Genomic DNA, 18,918 nt, shown 5'->3' with positions numbered 1-18,918 from the left:
ATGTTCCAGGATCTGCAGCTGGTTCTATTAATGTTTATCCCAATCCAGATGCCACTATGCAGTCTGCATACCACACACCAACTATGTGGCAATTGTGCATGCATGGTACATTCAGAGTTGACTGATACATGGCAATTACATCATTTTACTCTAAATATACTGGTCTTTGCAGAAGATTCAGCCTTGATAGTGTGGATTGTTTTTCTGGGCTACCTGCAACACCCCCTCACCCCTGGGTGAATTGTAGTCACAGCAGGTAAAAAGCCCTCCAGATGATTCTGTGAAGCAGCCTATATAAAGATTTTAAGATAGAGATGGCTAACCTTTTTTGGCTTCAGAACCACATTAAGGGTTGACTAATGCTCTTAGGGCCCCATGCAACACACACACACACACAGAGCATACATAAACCCACATATATAGGTTACCCCACCAGCAGATTTTTTCATATGAACTCGGTGCTTCAATAAATATTTTGTTAGTTTGGGGAATTGGGCATTTTGGCCTGTTCTGGATGGAACACCATTCTCCCTGAAGTCTGAAGGTTCTTTTGGACCTATTTGTCACTAGAGGCCTAGGTGGCTTCAGTGGCAAGGAACATCTATTTCCAGATACTGTACAGCTGGTTTGCTAGACAAGGCCATTCCTGGACAAAGATAACTGTGCTACATTATTCATACTTTAGTACCCTCTCATCCAGATTACTGTAATAAATTCTATTTTGTGTTATCTATAAAGATGGTCTGGAAACGGCATCTAGTGTAGAATACTGCTGTTATAGTATTGGTTGGCATTTTCCTATGATATCACAAAACTTTTGTCCTGCGGGATCTGCACTGGCTGTCTATACATTACTGGACACAATTCAGGGTGATGTTGGCAACATATAAATCTCCAAATGATTTGTGACCTAGTCTCATTTGTGGTGGTGTTAAGGGGAGAGAATGGTTTGTCTTTTATGGAAATGGATACATGTTGGGACTTCACCCCCTGTACTCCTTTCTCACATGAAATGGACAGAACAGGTTATGGACTAAGCACCTGTAGACTTACCGGTATATTAAACACAATTTCATTGGGTCATTTTGGCCTCTGGCATCATAGGTGCATGTTTCTTCAGTTTATTCAATAGTTTCAGAAGGAGTAAAGGCAAGTCCAAAAAAGTAAAAATAGATTCATCATATTAATGGGTAGGTGAAACAATTATATGGCCATACCATTTTATAGCAGAGGTCCTCCTGGAACAAAGATTTGTGGAAGACTGACACAAATAGTTTGATTTCTTCCTACAGTGGTGTTATTGGGGACGCGGGTGGCGCTCTGGGTAAAACCTCAGCGCCTAGGACTTGCTGATCGCATGGTCGGCGGTTCGAATCCCTGTGGCAGGGTGAGCTCCTGTTGTTCGGTCCCAGCTCCTGCCCACCTAGCAGTTCGAAAGCACCCTTAAGTACAAGTAGATAAATAGGTACCGCTTTATAGCGGGAAGGTAAACGGTGTTTCCGTGTGCTGCTCTGGTGCCGGTTCGCCGGAGCAGCGTCGTCACGCTGGCCACGTGACCCGGAAGTGTCTGTGGACAGCGCTGGCTCCTGGCCTCTAGAGTGAGATGAGCGCACAACCCTAGAGTCGGACACTACTGGCCCGTACGGGCAGGGGTACCTTTACCTTACCTTTACCTTTACAGTGGTGTTGGTGTGCATTTGATCCCAACTATTGACAGAGGGTTAAAAAGTTAGGAGACCTTTATCAGATGGTAGTGCTATGTAGACTACTCATTAGGGTGCCTTCTCTTAACTTAAAAGGCAGTTATCTAGGAGCTGTTTAAGGTGGAGGACAAGAGAGCCACTGTGTGCTTAGCATATGTGGCAAGGGGATGGGGGCAGAGCACAGGTGAATAAAAGCAGCTTCTTTAGCAAAGCTCAGCATTGGTTCAGTACTGACTAGGGCTGCCATACGTCCCGGACATAGCCAGCATAAGGCAGTTGGAAACAGTCTCTGGTGGAAATGTATGGGAAAGTCAAGAACGCATGGCAACCCAAGTAGCAAATCGTTTAAAAACTTCATTTTGGGGGTGAGTTTTGTTGTTGTTGTTGTTGTTGTTTTGTGGGGGGGGGGGAAGCTCAACAACTTTGGCAAAACATTTGTTTTTCACATTTTGAAATATGGCAACCCTAATACTGACTTCATAGTAGCAGTACATTAGAGTGAAAACAAAACATGTGTTTGAGGATTACTTGCTTTCAACTTGCATTCACATATTTATCTTCTTCCCATGCATAGCTAAAAAGCATTTTGGTTTTAAATAGTCATAACAATGCTGGTAATTATTATAGATAAGACTAGCCCGGATATTTTTTGTAATTACCATGAAATGGAATGCGTTTTTTCTCCAACTGGATATATTTGTCTTGACTCACTAACTTGACTGACTATATCCAGATGATACTATCTGGCCTTCATTTGTCATCTTCATGATGCTGCTTTATTGCCAAATTAGAGAGACATGCAGCTTTTCTTATCTTCTCCCACTCTCTAGCTGTTTTATTAAAGCTCTTACTTTGGTGGTCTGGATAACATGCAGGAAAATAGAGGAAAGTTTTAACAGTGTGGTCCTATGCGTATTTATTCAGAAGTAGGTCTTTGCTGTGTTCAGTGAGGTTTACTCCCTCATAAGTATTTGTTTGGATTGCAGCCTTCATCTGGATCCAATATAATGAAGATACAGAAGTAGCAACTAATCTTTAAACACAAGCCTTCCAAGATTATTTGTTAAATTTTGTATTTGCACACAATTTTAAAATTATGCATAGCACTGTCAAATTAAAATGCCAGGGTACGGTCCCTAGAGCAGGTCCTCCAAATGTTATTGGACTAGAACTCACAAAACTTCCTGACCAAAAGGGGACCTCATAGTAGTGTGCGACCATTTTAAAAAACAAAACAGCAAGTATTAAAAAGTAGCAAGCAAATGCAATCGCAGAAAGCAGAAGAAGAATCAGCAACAGATTCAGTCAGTTGGTCTGTCTAGTTCTATACTAGCAAAACTTGCTTTTATGGTCACCTGTACTGTGCTAGCCTTTGTATTTGGTTGAAGGATAAGGAACAAGGACCAGTGAGGTAGATGAAGTTGTATGTTAGTGCAAGTACTCTGGGAAGTGCACTAGACACCTTGGGGGGGGCAGTATAGGATAAAGCAGTGCAGGTATTGATTACAAGGAGATTGGCTGGGCTGTTCTTGCCAGGTAAGATCCTGTCAAGAAGGCTTACAATATGTAATCAGAGGAGGTGGGAGATACATGACTTGGCCACTCATATGCTATGGAAGCTGAAGGAACTGTATACTTTTAAGGAGGTAATGGTTGGGTAGGGCCTTCCTTTGTGGGGAAAAAGTCGATACCTCATTTCATTTGGAGAGGGTAATGGATGAAACCGCAGCTTATCAGTGGACACATTTCAAAGGGAGAGGAAGGCTAGCAAGCCATTTTATACTCTGTTTTGCTTTGTTATGCCTACTTAAAACTTGGCATGGTTAGTTTAAAAACATCTTTATATTTAAAGTACTTGAGCAGAGTGCCTGTTCTTCTCATCAAAATACATTACTTTATGGGAGGATACATCCAGATGACAAACTGTTAGAGTAATTTGTCCTTTTTAAGAGCAATCTAAATTATTTAACTCTCTCTTCTACTCTTCATTTTTCCAATGGTTTTCTAGTCTTGACCATTTCAAAATACAGAAAAAGGAAACTCATACAAGCATGAATAGCTTACGTATGTGTCTCTCACACAGAACTCAAACTGAACAGAGAACTTGTGATGCAAAAAAGTCTGTTCAGTGGATGATGAGTATAATCCTAATTGATGAAGATAAAGTTTTGATGCCTGTTAGCAAATTTCCCATAAGTACATTACAAAGCTAATTGACTTTGTAGCAGAACATACTGAAATTAAAAGCCTGCCTCAGGAACATGGAAACTACCAAACCAGCAATAAAGAATGAAAAGTAATAGATATATAAGCAGCCCATAACAATTAAAAGCAATAGAGACTTTCCTTCTAGTGAGGATTAATTAACTCCTAGTTTAAAATCATATGGGACGCGGGTGGCGCTGTGGTCTAAACCACAGAACCTAGGGCTTGCTTAGCAGAAGGTCAGTGGTTTGAATCCCTGTGACAGGGTGAGCTCCCGTTGCTCGGTCCCAGCTCCTGTCAACCTAGCGGTTTGAAATAACGTCGAAGTACAAGTAGATAAATAGGCGGGAAGGTAAACGGCATTTCTATTCGCTGCTCTGGTTTTGCCGGAAGCGGCTTAGTCATGCTGGCCACATGACCCGGAAAAACTGTCTGCGGACAAACATCAGCTCCCTCGGCCAGTAAAGCGAGATGAGCGCTGCAACCTCAGAGTCGTTTGTGACTGGACTTAACTATCAGGGGTCCCTTTACCTTTTAAAATCATACACCAACCTGCTTGATGTTTCTCAGTTAGGATGAGTGTAGAAGTAGAGACTGTGCATATATTTTTCTGTTGGCAAAATGAATGTAGAGAGGTATAGGTTGAGTCTGGAGCTCTGCAATCGCCATGCTGCTGTCCTCTGCACTTTTCACCTCTTTTAAAAAGGACTGGATTATGCAAACTGCAGTATGTGAGATGAGCATAAAGCCTGCACACAAGGGTTGTGCCATATGAAATACAAGGCCAAGAGCTTTGCTATATTGCACCAAGGGTTCATCTAGACCTGCAGCAAGATGGTTAACAAGATGGTTCTGAAAAGCCTATGAGAAAGGCGTGATGGGAAAGGCATGAAGCCGTCCCCTATAGTGCTGTGAACGCACCCACAATGCAGAAGCAAGTATCCAGAGCCATGCTGCCATTGAATATGGAGCATCGATTTAGCCATAATGGCTAATAGGTTTATTAATAACCATCCTGCCTGTTTTTTTCTTTAGGACCTTGTGGCAATGAATTATGGAAAATACTTGTACATTGTGTTAAGATGTGAGTGCTGTTCACTGTTTCACTTCCAGCACTAAGTCCAGCTAGAGTCTCAGAACAGAATATGAAGACTGGCTTCTGGGATGCATTCTGTCCAAGAGCTTGCCACACAGGGGCTTTGGTGGCTGAGTGATGGCATTGGAAGGATTACAGCATAGCATAGGTTAGAATAGTGGCTACGCCTCAGAAGTCATGCACACTACCTGGTTATATGCTCATGATAGTTGAGCAGTTATATTCCAAATAAGTGGAGTTTCCTGTTAACAGTTAAGTTATGAATATTGGGGGGGAAGAATCTCCAGAACAGAAAAGTGATTTCTCAAGGGAAGATGTCTGAATCCCAAGTAACAAATTACGGCTCACAACTGTGCTTTTGTTAACATTAGAAAATTGGTTGCCTAGAAAGGCCTTGTCTTGTCTAAAATATCGGGTGTGTCGATTTTGGTAAAGCTGCTTCCTAGCCAGGTTTGTAAAGATGCTGAGCAGTCACATTTTTATTGAGTTAATTGAGCATTGGCATAGGCAGATGGATCTAGCATAATCCATCTGTGTGTAAGACTTAAAAAAAAAGTTTTGTCCTAAAAAGATTGTCAGCAGGAGGAAATCTAGAGCTGAATTCAAGTGTATTTCAAAGCACTTATTAAACAAAAAGTAGCTTTCGGGTGTCTTTTGAAAAAAAGTTTATTTAATCCCTCTGCCCTTCCTGTGTGATTTCCAAGAGTCAAAGCCAGAGGGCCCCCCCTCCCAAAAAAAAAGAGAAGAGAATTTTTTGACTCACTGCCGTGTGTGTGTGTGTGTGTGTGTGTGTGTGTAGGATTTATGTAGCAAATTGGGGAATGATACGGAGAAAAAACTATACTGTGTTGTCCACAATTACATGGGGTTTGGGTTTCTCTCTCTCTCCTTGCCATGTAATGATGCTTATTGTGACCTTGACAAAATTTATATACCACTGCTTGATTGTAGCAGTTTATAATAAATATTAAAATTATCAACAAAAAGTTAAAAATAAACATTTAAAAACAATTGAAAGAAAAAGAAAGTAAAGCATATCACTGCCTACGTGTCTGGATAGCCTTGCCTAAACAAAAATGTTTAAGCAGTTGTAGCCTTGAGATTATACACATATACATACACACACACACACATACGTATGTTTGTACGTACGTACACGTGTGTGTGTGTGAAGTAAGTGATGGTGGTGGTGTTTTACCACATATTTTCTACATAGTGGTGGTTGCCAGCTACATATCCTGTGAGTGTCAATGTGCTGTGGCCCAGCAGATAATTTAGAATAGAAACTATGCTTTCAGATTAACAGAATTAGGTTGTATAACCCTGACCCAGCAGCAACTTGTACATAAGAGCTGTACTGTGCGCATAGTGTCTTTGTGAGCAAATATTTTACGTTGTTTACATTCTGAAAAATGGATATTCTGAAAAAATCCAAGGGAATAAAGGCAAGCAGCTTTCATTTCTCCTCACCCATTTCTGCCCACCGGAAAATGTGTGCACAAACTGAAATGCAAAACTGCTGTGAGAAGGCTGTATATAACTATAGTGAAGAAAAACTGAGGAAGGCAAGAAATACTTTTCTATAATAAGGGAGATGCTGAAGCTTAACATCTACTTAGAAGCTCTCCTCCCTATTGTTTAGGGTGGGATGCTTTTATTATCTCCACTGCATTTCTATAAGAGCTTTCAATGTTTTAAAAAACAAATACATCAAGGCACCAAAGAGCAGTAACTAAAATAAGTAGTAGAACTATAACTATCCTATAAACATACTAAAATTACAGATCCAGTATCACTGGGTTTGATCTGGACCTGCTCTTCTGTGGACAGAAGGGCTCATTCCATTTGCAAAAGTGATTCCAATCCAGCTGAGGTTCTCACTAGAAATGGGGGTGGGGGTGGTTTGCTGATTCCCCCCTTTCTCCTGCAGCCTCACCGCTTGTCCACCCCCAATGTCTGTGTGCCTCCCTGGCCTCTTATGTGAGGGGGAAGTGATGCAGACCTGCTTTCCATGAAATGTATGAAGGGAGATTATATGTACTCACACACTTGAATTATAGGTTTGCTGATTGATGGGCTAGGTAGCATCCCTGGAGGCTGGATTCAGTTCAGGGGCAAATATTTTAACTCACTCAATATATTACACTATTTTTCTGCACATAGTATGTCTGCTGTTTACCTCATATATTTAAACTATAAGCAGGAAACCGTCCTTCATATAATGAAAGCTAACACTAAACCTATATTATGACACTATGCTGTTCTTCCTATGGCTACATGAAACACCACTGAAAGGCACATATACTTATTTCATACTATTGAAAAAATCTCAGTATCCTAAAATGTAGCTATGTTTGTGCCAGATCTAAAAAACTATTTTCTTTATACGTGTAGACCAAAAGATCACTTGTTTTAACACAGAGTAAGGAATACTTGTAATGAAACTAAGAGAATGCTAGGATGATTCTTTTTATATCAATAGCTGCATTCTGCTGGCTGTCTTAATTACAGAGAGGGTTGCTTCTTCATACAGACTTCTCATTGTTAAGGAAAACTGGTATGTGCTAACAGCTGGATCATGGGGAAACTTAGGCTTTTGCTAATGTTGGAAAGAGGTGCTGTTAACATAAATTTAGCTCCACTGTCAGAACACGGGGAAGAGAGAAGACACATAATATTCAGAGGCACACAATAAACCTATATTCCTTACTATGAACAATTTCTATATGTTACAAGTAAATGTAACTAATAATATAACAGAACATATCACAATTTTTATGAATTTATCTTCACCTCTGTCTGAAAGTAGATGAAGTAAGCAGTCTGATACTTGTCCCCAAAATGAATTGGGCCCATCAAACGTTCAGAAAAAGTGCTTGAGTAGCCTGATTGACACAGGCCCTCTGCCTCTTACTTGACTCTTCCTCAAGATGGGAAGACTCACAATGGAAGGGGGGACAGGCAGCTGAGAGCTCCTAAGAATTATGTTGGAGCATCTTTTGCTACCTGAAGATTGATTGTGGTTTTGAACTACAAAAACTGTGATCCCCTGTGGCAAAAGAGAAAGGGGGTGAAAAACAAAGTCTAAAAATAGCATAAGGAGGAATTGAACGTTGCACTATGTAGAGATTGTTCTGCCAGAGTAAGCATTTCAGCTTGCCAGATGGAATGATGCTACCTCTCCCCCCCCCCCCACTTCCCAAAGTTTTGTTTGTTTGTTTTTTGCAGGGAGTCCCATTGCACAAACAGAAGTATTTGTGCTGGCTTCCACTGATGGGACTCATTAGTTGAATACCATCCATAAAGATTTTTATTGTACAAATGCAGCTCAGGAAGGTATGGCCTTCCTATTGTTAGAAGAATTTTATTTTTTTTAAAGAGTTATTTAAATATATTAATTGGCTTATCACAATGTAAAATGGCTCTGTTCCACTTTTTCTTGTAAAATATTGTGATTTTGCCAGACTTCTAACATTTTAAAATGTCTGTACACATCCAGAATATACAATAGCTGTTGTAAATGTCATGTAGTTTACCTATTTTTGCAAAGTTCATGTATGTATTGTATGTGTTTTACAGGAGTTCTTTGTTTACTTCAAATAGCATTACTCTGGATTCAGCCTTGAAACCTTGGATTACAAGGTTATTTTTTGGAATAGAGAAAAAGAATTCAAATAACAAATACAGAACGAATTAGTCACACAAGGACAAGTGCTTGCTATAAAATTGGAATAGAATGAAAGAGCTATTCCTTTCATGTCAATAATAATAGCTGGTGCATTTTAAGCTTTGAAAAGAAGCCATGGTCTAGGGAAAAATTGTTCAAACCAATTCAGTTTAAAGTTCATTTAGAAATTATCAAGGTAACGTAAAAGCCATTAAAATCTCATCTTGTATAAGATATATGGCATCTTTTATATGTGATTCCAGTGCATGACATGCTTCTTGACCACAAAATACTTGCCACTACTACTTTATTTTTCAAGTGTTATAAAAAGTTTGAAAACAAAGTATGTGCTTCAGAAAGTAGAATACCAACAGCTCTTGGCAGATCATTAATGGCTCCCAGGAGGTTCCATGCACATGAACATTCACTCTATATCAGTCTCTTACTGAGACAATCTATGTGTTGTTGTTTAGTCGTTTAGTCGTGTCCGATTCTTCATGACTCCATGGACCAGAGCACGCCAGGCACTTCTGTCTTCCACTGCCTCCCGCAGTTTGGTCAAACTCATGCTGGTAGCTTCGAGAACACTATCCAACCATCTCGTCCTCTGTTGTCCCCTTCTCCTTGTGCCCTCCATCTTTCCCAACATCAGGGTCTTTTCCAGGGAGTCTTCTCTTCTCATGAGGTGGCCAAAGTATTGGAGCCTCAGCTTCACAATCTGTCCTTCCAGTGAGCACTCAGGGCTGATTTCCTTAAGAATGGATAGGTTTGATCTTCCTGCAGTCCATGGGACTCTCAAGAGTCTCCTCCAGCACCATAATTCAAAAGCATCAATTATTCGGCGATCAGCCTTCTTTATGGTCCAGCTTTCACTTCCATACATCACTACTGGGAAGACCATAGCTTTTACTATATGGACCTTTGTTGGCAAGGTGATGTCTCTACTTTTTAAGATGCTGTCTAGACCTAGACAATCTATGTACGAAACTATTAACTCTGTTTAACGCTAAGATATTTTTGTGTACTCAGGTACCACCTCCAATGGTGGCACTCATCATTTAGTGGTGTGGGTAGGGCTTGTCTGTAGCATATGTTAGTGGAGTAGTTTTTCGTGTATTTCATTCATTTTTGTAAATTCCTGTTTTTAAATAGTTTTAATTTGCTGTATTTCACCTTGTTGAGTCAAGTTCAAGACTTTTTTCTTTTATATAAAGCAGATGACAAATGAAATAATAGAAATTGCATTTGTCAGGTGTCTTACTTTTATTATCATTATTTGAGAAGTGCAGAGTTTCTTCAGACCTCTTACTTATCAGTTACAGAAATCCCTTTGCAAAGAAGGATTGTGTTTCTTTTAATTTTATATAAAGCAGTGTTAGAAGTTGATTATCCGATGTACATTATCTGCTTAATTTCTGACCCATTAAAATTTATTTTACTTTTCACTTTTCTTTCTTTGTAGGAAATTCCACTTATTTGGATGACCATGGGCCACCCCCTCGTAAGGTGAGCTACTTCTTATTTTCAGTTCAGCCAAAATTCTGTTGTAAGCTACTATATTTGCACCAGGTTGGGTGGGTGGGCATTGGGCAGAAGGACAACTCTATCCCAGCCCTGCCAGCCTCTAGTCATGGAGTGGCAAGGAGATCCCCATTACAGCTGCCATTCACGCAAGCCGATGGATGTGCCACAAATGGGAATCCAAGCGGCGGCAATATGTGGAAAGCCCCAAAACAAGGCATTCCAGGGGAAAGGCTTAGCTTACCCAAGATCTTCCAGATTCCAACCTAGCACAGTGATTTGCCTCTCCCACATTTCCTTGTCTTTTGTTTCAGCCAGCATGAGCAGCAGGGCTTGCATCTTTTGTGGTGGTCCCGCTGCTCCAGGAAGCCCACCACAGCCTGTCAATGGGTTTATATTACAGGGTTATTTACATATGAAATAAATATCTCTGTGGAAAGTATGGTGATGCAAGCTCTTTCCCTTCTGAAAGGGAAGACACAAAGGCAGCAGTAAAACTTGTTGATTTTGAGCTTCAACCTGGGATGGTTGTGTGCTTTTGAAAAAGTTCCCTTAGTTCAGACTTCCCCTCCCACCGACTCCTTCCAGTCCAATCTGGGCCCTATTATTCCCTTCATTTCTGCCATCACTTTTCAAACTTACCTTATTCATGATAAGAGACACTGTAGGAAAAGACCTCTAAGAAGTGGACAGATTGTGTTTAATGCTAGGGTGTTCTTCCTTTGCCCCTGGGAAGCTCAGATGATTGTGAGCAGGAATTCGAGGTGGATCTATTCCAGATTGAGCAGATTTGGCTTACATATCAATAGTTTAGCCTAAAACAGTAAGGTGAATTCTGTATCTTCAAAAGAATTACATTATTGTATTATTTACATTGTATATGCACAGACTCTTTCTTGAGGGCTGGTGGTATGTGGGGATTGTTTGAAAGTGAAAAATAAAGAAGTTTAAAAAGGGGTAAAACCAAAAAGGAAAGGAAAGGATTGCAAAGCTTTGTATTGTGTGAGTAATTTTCTCCTATTTAGACATATCTTCCAAATAGGGTAGTCAGACGTGGGGGGGGGGGGGTAGCAATACACATTGATCTTTAGACATCCATTAGCAAGAGCCTACTTGCATAAAATGGTCAGTAGGTATGCTTGAAAATACTTGCTGCTCAAACTGTACCTTTTTTTTTTAACAACTAAATAGAATGTATATACCCAGGGCTTTATCCCAGTATTATTTATGTCTCTGAACATTGTTACTTCTGATTAATTTATAAACATTAAACTGTTCATGTATAAATTAAGTACAGTGGTACTTCGGCTTACGAACTCAATTCGTTCCGGAAGTCCCTTCTTAAACCTAAACCGTTCTTAAACCACGGTGCGCTTTCCCTAATGAGGCCTCCCACCGCCGGTGCCCTTCCACCATTCGGATTCCGTTCTTAGACTGAGGTAAAGTTCCAAACCGGGACACTTCCGGTTTTGTGGAGTTCGTAAACCAAATCGTTTGTAAACAGGGCTGTTCTTAAACTGAGGTACCACTGTACTGCTTTTGAAAAAAATATATATATGCCTGCTTATTCTGAAAGTAATTCCCTAGTTGAATAGAGGTCACAACCTCTATCTGCAACTGCTGTGGCATCAGTGAATAAAGAATTGCACATTTCTGGCCATAAATTTGATCTTCTGGCTAAATCAGTGGTTTTGTCTTGGCTTCCACAATGTTTTCATGTCTGCTATAGCACTCAAGAGGGTTTTTTGTGTGTCACTGGGGGGAAAGCACCATAAATCAGTGGTCAAATCTTTGGAATCTTGAGTGTTCTGAAAGGTAGCTCACATAAATGTTTGGTTTGATTTATTTTGTGTTTTGTATTGCCATCCCTGCCCCCCCCCCGCCCCAACTAGAAGCTATCAATATAAGGAATCTTGTGTTTCAGTTTCAAATTTTCAATTCCCTTTTCTTTTACAACCTAATTTTTGTCAACATTCTCCTACAACTTTAAGAGAGTCTTGATTTGTAAACAACAACAAAAATCCAGGTCAGAACAGTAGGGATTGTTGTACCAAATGCTTCTGCTATCCATTTTGGTCTTTTAAGACCAAATCCATCTAGCCTGCAAATTGGTGTGCTGTAACTTTGATCTTCACAGTGTGAACCAGATGTTCTGAGATGCCAGAGTTGAAGAATCATGTTGAGCTGATGGCCCATGAAATGCACAAAGAATTCTGCTCCTTGCCTCCCACTTAATCTGGCTGCTAATAGCCTACTGAACCATGCAAGAGGGCAGTGGGAAGTGCCAAGTGTCACTCTTAAGCTTTGAGACATTTCTCAAACATTTGTGTAAAAAAAAATTGTGAGAGCTGAAAAATGGGAAGAGATTATCCACATTAACTGCACAAGCAAAGACACGTGGTCCCTTTTATTTTTATTTCCTTATTTACTCACTAAGTCAATTGTCTTACCATCTGTTGCCTCTGTTTCAGTTATAGGGGAAAAAATATCAAGACCAAAATCCAGATAGGATTGCCCTAAAAGGTATAAAAATAAATAACACTTAAAAATCTACCAGCAGATTGTCTTTTGTAATCTTGGCTTATAAATAACTGCTTGCCTATAGCAAGTCAACTAGGCACCAACTTTTCTGTAAATTGGGAAAGAATTAGCTCTTCCTGCCCCACACAGCACAATTCTGTGCAGTACTCAGAAGCGATCCCAGGGACTAGTGATAATAGTTTTGAGGGTTTGATTGCAAGATTGATATAAGCCACATTATTTTAAGACACTCAGCTTGATCCTGCATATTTTTACTAAATTTTTACTAAGATTTAACCTCTCACTAAGTTCAGTATCCCTTGTTTTCAATAGGTTTACAAAGGATTACAGATGATCAGCACATAAGATTGCTATGAAAGTGTAGTATTCAGTGTTCAGTAAATGTTTTGTTTGGGATCTACATCAATTAAAGAGTGGGGTGTTTATTTCTTTTTCAAATATTTCCATACTTAGGGATCTATAAATGTAGTCACCAAAACCAGCTACTACCTGATTCATCTTTATTTGATTACCACCTGTCCCCAGATGCTCAGCACAAAATGAGAGATACCTTACCTGTGATTGCTACATACGTTGTAGAGAATCTTGCTTCATGCAGAATGGGAGCAAGACTCCTATCTGTCTCCTGATTTCAGCAGTACACTCAAATAACTTATTTTATTGTGGATCACTGTTTCATCTCATCAACATTTGGAAATATTTATTTGTTTAGAACCAAAATTGCAACATAGCATGAGAGTCATCATCATCAAATTTATATGCCGCCCTTCTTTCAAAAATTAAAGGGCAGTTTACAACATAAAAACACAAAATACATAGCATTAATAACAAAAAAGAAAAATCCTTTGATTCACTGTGTGGATTTTAGGAGATGTGTGGGAGACAGAATATTTGCTATTTTTTTCTTTTTTCTTTACTATTTTATTTATATTGCCATGTTTCTGCCAAGGAACTCAGTGTGCCATGGATGGTTCTCCTCTCCATTTTACTCTCACAACACCCCTGTGAGGTAGGTTGGACTGAGAGACTGTGACTGGCCCATGCCGTGACATGAGCTTCATAGCTGAGTGGGGTTTTGAACCATGGTCTAACACTTTAACTGCTACACCACACTATCACTCTGAATAATGTGAAGCAGCAGGAATCTCACTTCTGATTGTCTTCTATGCCTATCATGGAGCTTAAGGCTGACCTAACTCCTCCTCTGAATCTTTCAAGTGTGTTGGCCGACTTGAAATAAGAGTTGTGTTGGTAGCAACCTCAAATAATGTGGACCTCTTTAACTGTTAAAATGCAGATCACTTTGGGATGCCTCATGGGATTCATAAAGGAAATAAATAAATGATAACATTAAAACTGAACTAATTTTTATTATTTTTTGTAAAGATACATATTTGTTGAGTTGAGTAAACACTTTTCTCCTATCATCTCAGAATCCCTGGTGGTATTTTGTGCAGGTTTTACCCCTCACTTTTTTGTTTTGTTTTGTTACGTAGCTTATCTGTAGTTAGTCTAATGGGCTCTGTTATGGAAAGTCAGTTTTATAAATGCATATGATATATCAGTGGAAATTACAGCATATTCAAAAAGAAAGGGAATCACTTCAAAAAGGATTGAGAGGAGTTAGAAGTAAATTTCTGTTAAAACTGATTATAACTTTATTGGAGAACTCTTTTGGAAATGGGTGGTGCTAGTAGGATTCTTGTAGCACACAGCGATCAGTGACTGGAATAAATTAAGCCAATGAGTTTATACTAATGAATGGAGCTAGGCTACAAGTGCAATCAACTGTAAATGTTTCTATGCAAATTAAGCATACATTTGGTAAGTGTCCAAAAATGGCAACAGTTGTATCCTTTGAAATGTCCATTTGCTGAAAACAAGAAGACATTGCTGCCTAAGACAATATAAGTTTTTCATTGTGTAAAGTGGTGGAGAAGCAGGACAAAAGCTTCGGATGTGTGTGCTAGGTTTGAACCCTCAAATTTCCAGTTAAAGGATGTCAGATAGCACAGCTATCAAAGATCCCTGTTTGAGACCGTAAAGAACCACTGCAGGTGGAAAGGTGATACTGAACTACTGAGATGGAGCAGGGATCTGACTTGGTATAGGACAGGACCATCCCATCTGTTCCTATGATTCATAAACATGGATTTTCACAGAAAACTTACAAGGGGGATATTTGTAAGCTGATGAGAAATGATATTCACTCACTTGATAACCTCCTTTCTCTCCAGAGAGCAATTGCATTTTTGGAAGGTTGGTTAAAGCCAAGGAAATGTACATACAGTACTTGAGATGCCAGATGATAAAAACTTGGCCCTTTAAGGCATAAATATTTTAATAAAGAAAAAGGTTAAAGATCAGCCAGTGAGATTCTGCTTCTCATTATGTGTGTCATTTAACTGAATTTTATTTAGAATAGACCTAATGAAATTAATAAAATTCAGTTAAATGACACAACTCTCTTAAAGCCTCAGTGCCTAGGGCTTGCCGATCGAAAGGTCGGCGGTTCGAATCCCCGCGGCGGGGTGCGCTCCCGTTGCTCGGTCCCAGCGCCTGCCAACCTAGCAGTTCGAAAGCACCCCTAAGTGCAAGTAGATAAATAGGGACCGCTTACTAGCGGGAAGGTAAACGGTGTTTCCGTGTGCGGATCTGGCTCGCCAGAGCAGCGATGTCACGCTGGCCACGTGACCCGGAAGTGTCTTCGGACAGTGCTGGCCCCCGGCCTCTTGAGTGAGATGGGCGCACAACCCTAGAGTCTGTCAAGACTGGCCCGTACGGGCAGGGGTACCTTTACCTTTACCTTTTAATGAAATTAATGGACTTAAAGTCATGGCCATTCATTTTAGTAGGGCTGTTCTAAGTAAAACCTAGTTGAATACCACCTGCTATCCTCAAAGTGGTAGAAGTCTGGGGTGCACAAGGCAAACTTTTTTTGTAGTGGCCCCAATCTACTTAGGGAGATTTGTTGATGTTTGCCTTCCTTCTCAAGCCGAAATCTTTCTCTTTACTCTGGTTTTCATGTGGCATTGCTGATGGTGACATTTTTGGTTTTGGGTTCCGTAAGGATGATTTTGGTTTTCTATACTGTATGTCACATTGTAGAAATTGACTACTAATTGAGCCTAAATTAAATCATTTAAGCTTGCACAGAGTCCCAAATTGATCTGCATTACCTACTTTCCACCTTCTGTCTTCATATCCTCATTTCTGAAAATTAATTTGGGGGTGGGGCAGTGGAGAGGGCTTCCAATCCTACTCCTCAGTGCCCAGACCTTAGTAAGTTTAGGGTTTAGTGTTATGTTTGAGCTCTGCACTGTGACTAATCTTAACCACAGCCTGTTCAGTTAAACCCAGTTCATAACCTATGGTTTGAAATTGCCTTGTTTCAGTAACCATAGTTAAGACCAACTACAGTTTGTCCCTGTTTGAACACAAAGACAGGCCGAGGCAAAACAAAATCAGGAATGAAAGCTTTAAATCTCCTTGCTGGTGCAGTGGAGGAAGGAGTGGGAGTAACTATGTTACTATATATGTTTGGATTTAAGTAAATAAATAATATTTAGATTTATAGTTGAATCCTATACATATCTTGTGTAAATGTTTCGGAAATGATGAAAAGAGTAAAAATATTGAAAGCAGCAGAGATGGCTCATGAGTAGGGAGATGAGAAGTCTCCGACACCCTGGGGATGAAATAGGTCTGCAACATTCATTTTTCAGACAAGTCTAGTTGATTTTCATACGGCTACAGCAGATTTAGGTGCTTAATGAAAGCTATGCTTCTTGCACAAATTGATATGCAAGTCTAGCCACATAAGTGAAGGATCCAACTAAATAAATTGCACAAAACAATGCAATTTAGCATTGACAGAATAGGAATTATCCAGTCAAAACTGGTGAGAGATTTTCAGCCTCTGAGGTCTTATTTCCATATGTTGTATTTTTATAAAACTTTCACCTGTTGTACTTTTGACAGTTTCAGACAAATTAGAATATTAAGCAGTCAACATTTTTTTAGGTACACAGTTTATTGGTAGTTATTTAAAGTTTGTGATAAATATTTGATATAAAGCACAGTGGTTGCATAGCACTATTAAAGTACTTTTAAAATATGCAAAATGTTACTCATGAATAAATAACATTTCCTGCGGCTAGTCATGAAGATGTAATTCAGATAACAGCCATATCACTTTGTGTCAGACAGTCAACAGAAATGAAGTAGTTATAATTCAAAATATTAAAAATTAAATTGAAAACTAAATGAAAGCTGTGATTTCCAAAGGCAAGCTTTGTGAATGAAAAATCTTATTAACTTCTCAGTCTGTCCTATAGAGGCTGCATTAATAAGATTTTAAAGTGATATGCACTTGAGTAAGGCTGGTTTAGTGAAGTAAGCAGTACAGCTGAAGACTGCATGCAGAAGTAAACATTTTTGCATTGACTAATAAGTGGCTTGAATGAATGAATGAATGAACCAACCGTTGCTACTCCCCAAAAAGAATGCTGTCCTGATATCTACACTGGCATTTATTCAGATGGGAATTAATTGGAATTAAAATTTCTTCATCAAAGATTATTCATTCTCATTGCTCAGTTCTTTCTAAAGGGGTGCAACTCTGAAGTTGGACATTAAACTTGCTAGAATTGAAACACGCTATGCATATTTTGAAACTCTACCTGAGTAACAACCAGACAGGGGAAGGAAGTGGCAAGCATGCAAATAGATCTCTCTTAATTGAAAAGTGCAGTCAGCTCATTGTTCTTCTCAGGTAATAGAAACAATAACTAATTGAATCTTATTGCTAGTACATTTGACAGAGAAATTAGGGGGAAAGGATTTGTGGCATTTTAAGGCTAACATTTATTGTGACATGAACTTTTTGTAGGCTAATACTTTAGTCCACAATAATTCTGTTAAATCTTAGATGTGATTTATTATATTGCTATAATAGCTTATCACAGTGAGAAGAAACACTTCCTAGTTTCTGAGCCAGTGCTTTCTTTCGATCTCTGAAATATGTGCATTTAATTTTGAAACACTCATCTCTTGAGTTATAACAAAATTATCCTGTGTATTTAAAGATTTCTAAATAGGAAGGCTAATGTGTATCTCTTTGTCTAGGTACTTCCATTCCCTAGCCAAGTGGTGTATAACAGGGTTGGAAAGTGTGGGAGTCGAACTGTGGTTTTGCTGTTGCGAATTCTGTCTGAGAGACATGGGTTCAACTTGGTTACATCAGATATTCATAATAAAACCAGGCTAACCAAGAATGAACAGGTAAGTTGTTTGTGTCTTTTTGTATGTTACAGTTTTCATTTTTAGAGTAATTTAATTCTGAGTATTTTTGATAGGGCATTGCAGTAAATTATTTTTCAGTAGAATTAGAAATATTTTTATATTAAAATTATCAGTTTTCTTAGCTAACTGTTAACTGCATATTTTTTTATCATTCTGGCAAATGGTATCATAAGTAAATTATAGCTGAGCTGATAATTAAGTCCATTTTTGCTACTGTTTTATCAGTATTTAAGGGTGCCCTGCTTTTGGCAATTTGTGGGGAATTAAACTGTAAGCGACGTGAAAGTGTTCACTTATTCCGGAAATGTTGCATTGAATAGACTTCATTTGCTCCTAGATTTTTAATGGCCAGGATCACTCATTTGAAACCAGGAATTATTGCTCTTAGTCAAAGTCCTATTAAATTCAGCAAGACTTACTCCCAGGTAAATGAGGTCAGGATTGCAGTCTAAATCAGCTTCCTTAACCTTCAGTGGTGTTGGTGCATAGCCAAATTTCATTGGCTATATAGCATTGTGAGGCCATTGAATTTTCTGGGATTGTCTGAGAATACTGTTTGAAACAGAGAGAATTCCTAACCAAGGAAGGAAATGGGCACTGAAGCAGCAGCAGATTGGGAAACAATGGCAGCAAATAGTATGGAGAAAGGTATGGAGAAAGGAGAGGTTGCTTGTTTTTCTTTCTGGGCCCTGCTCTAAAAGCTCTTCTTTTGCACTGAAAGCCGAAAAGCCTAATCAGTCATTGCAGCCTGAAAACAAGCCATGAAATTATCCAGTGTAAGATACTGATGCTTACTTTTAGGATCAAAGCTGCTGCTGCATGCTATGAGGATCAATTAACCCTGTATATAGTAGTTGTCCAAAAATAATAATCAGAGACAG

General features: G+C 39.2%; 1 protein-coding gene and 1 long non-coding RNA gene across 2 annotated transcripts in view; both read left to right on the top strand.

Annotated features, from left to right (window-relative positions):
• Positions 1–18,918, top strand: part of LOC310675076 — a 275,570-nt gene that overhangs the window by 67,942 nt on the left and 188,710 nt on the right. The gene's annotated exons all lie outside the window — the stretch shown is intronic.
• The window catches only part of UST (uronyl 2-sulfotransferase), a 133,380-nt gene that overhangs the window by 41,399 nt on the left and 73,063 nt on the right, over positions 1–18,918 (top strand). Inside the window, exons 2-3 of the mRNA XM_083435089.1 lie at positions 10,134–10,177; positions 17,861–18,016. Of these exons, the coding sequence (XP_083291215.1) occupies positions 10,134–10,177; positions 17,861–18,016 (200 nt within the window). The remainder of the gene's footprint in view (positions 1–10,133; positions 10,178–17,860; positions 18,017–18,918) is intronic.

This window comes from Podarcis tiliguerta, assembly GCF_965153285.1.
Source record: "Podarcis tiliguerta genome assembly, chromosome: 3".
Taxonomy (NCBI): Eukaryota; Metazoa; Chordata; class Lepidosauria; order Squamata; family Lacertidae; genus Podarcis; species Podarcis tiliguerta.
The sequence above is the reverse complement of the archived record's forward strand: the minus strand, read 5'-3'. Positions and strand labels throughout refer to the sequence as shown.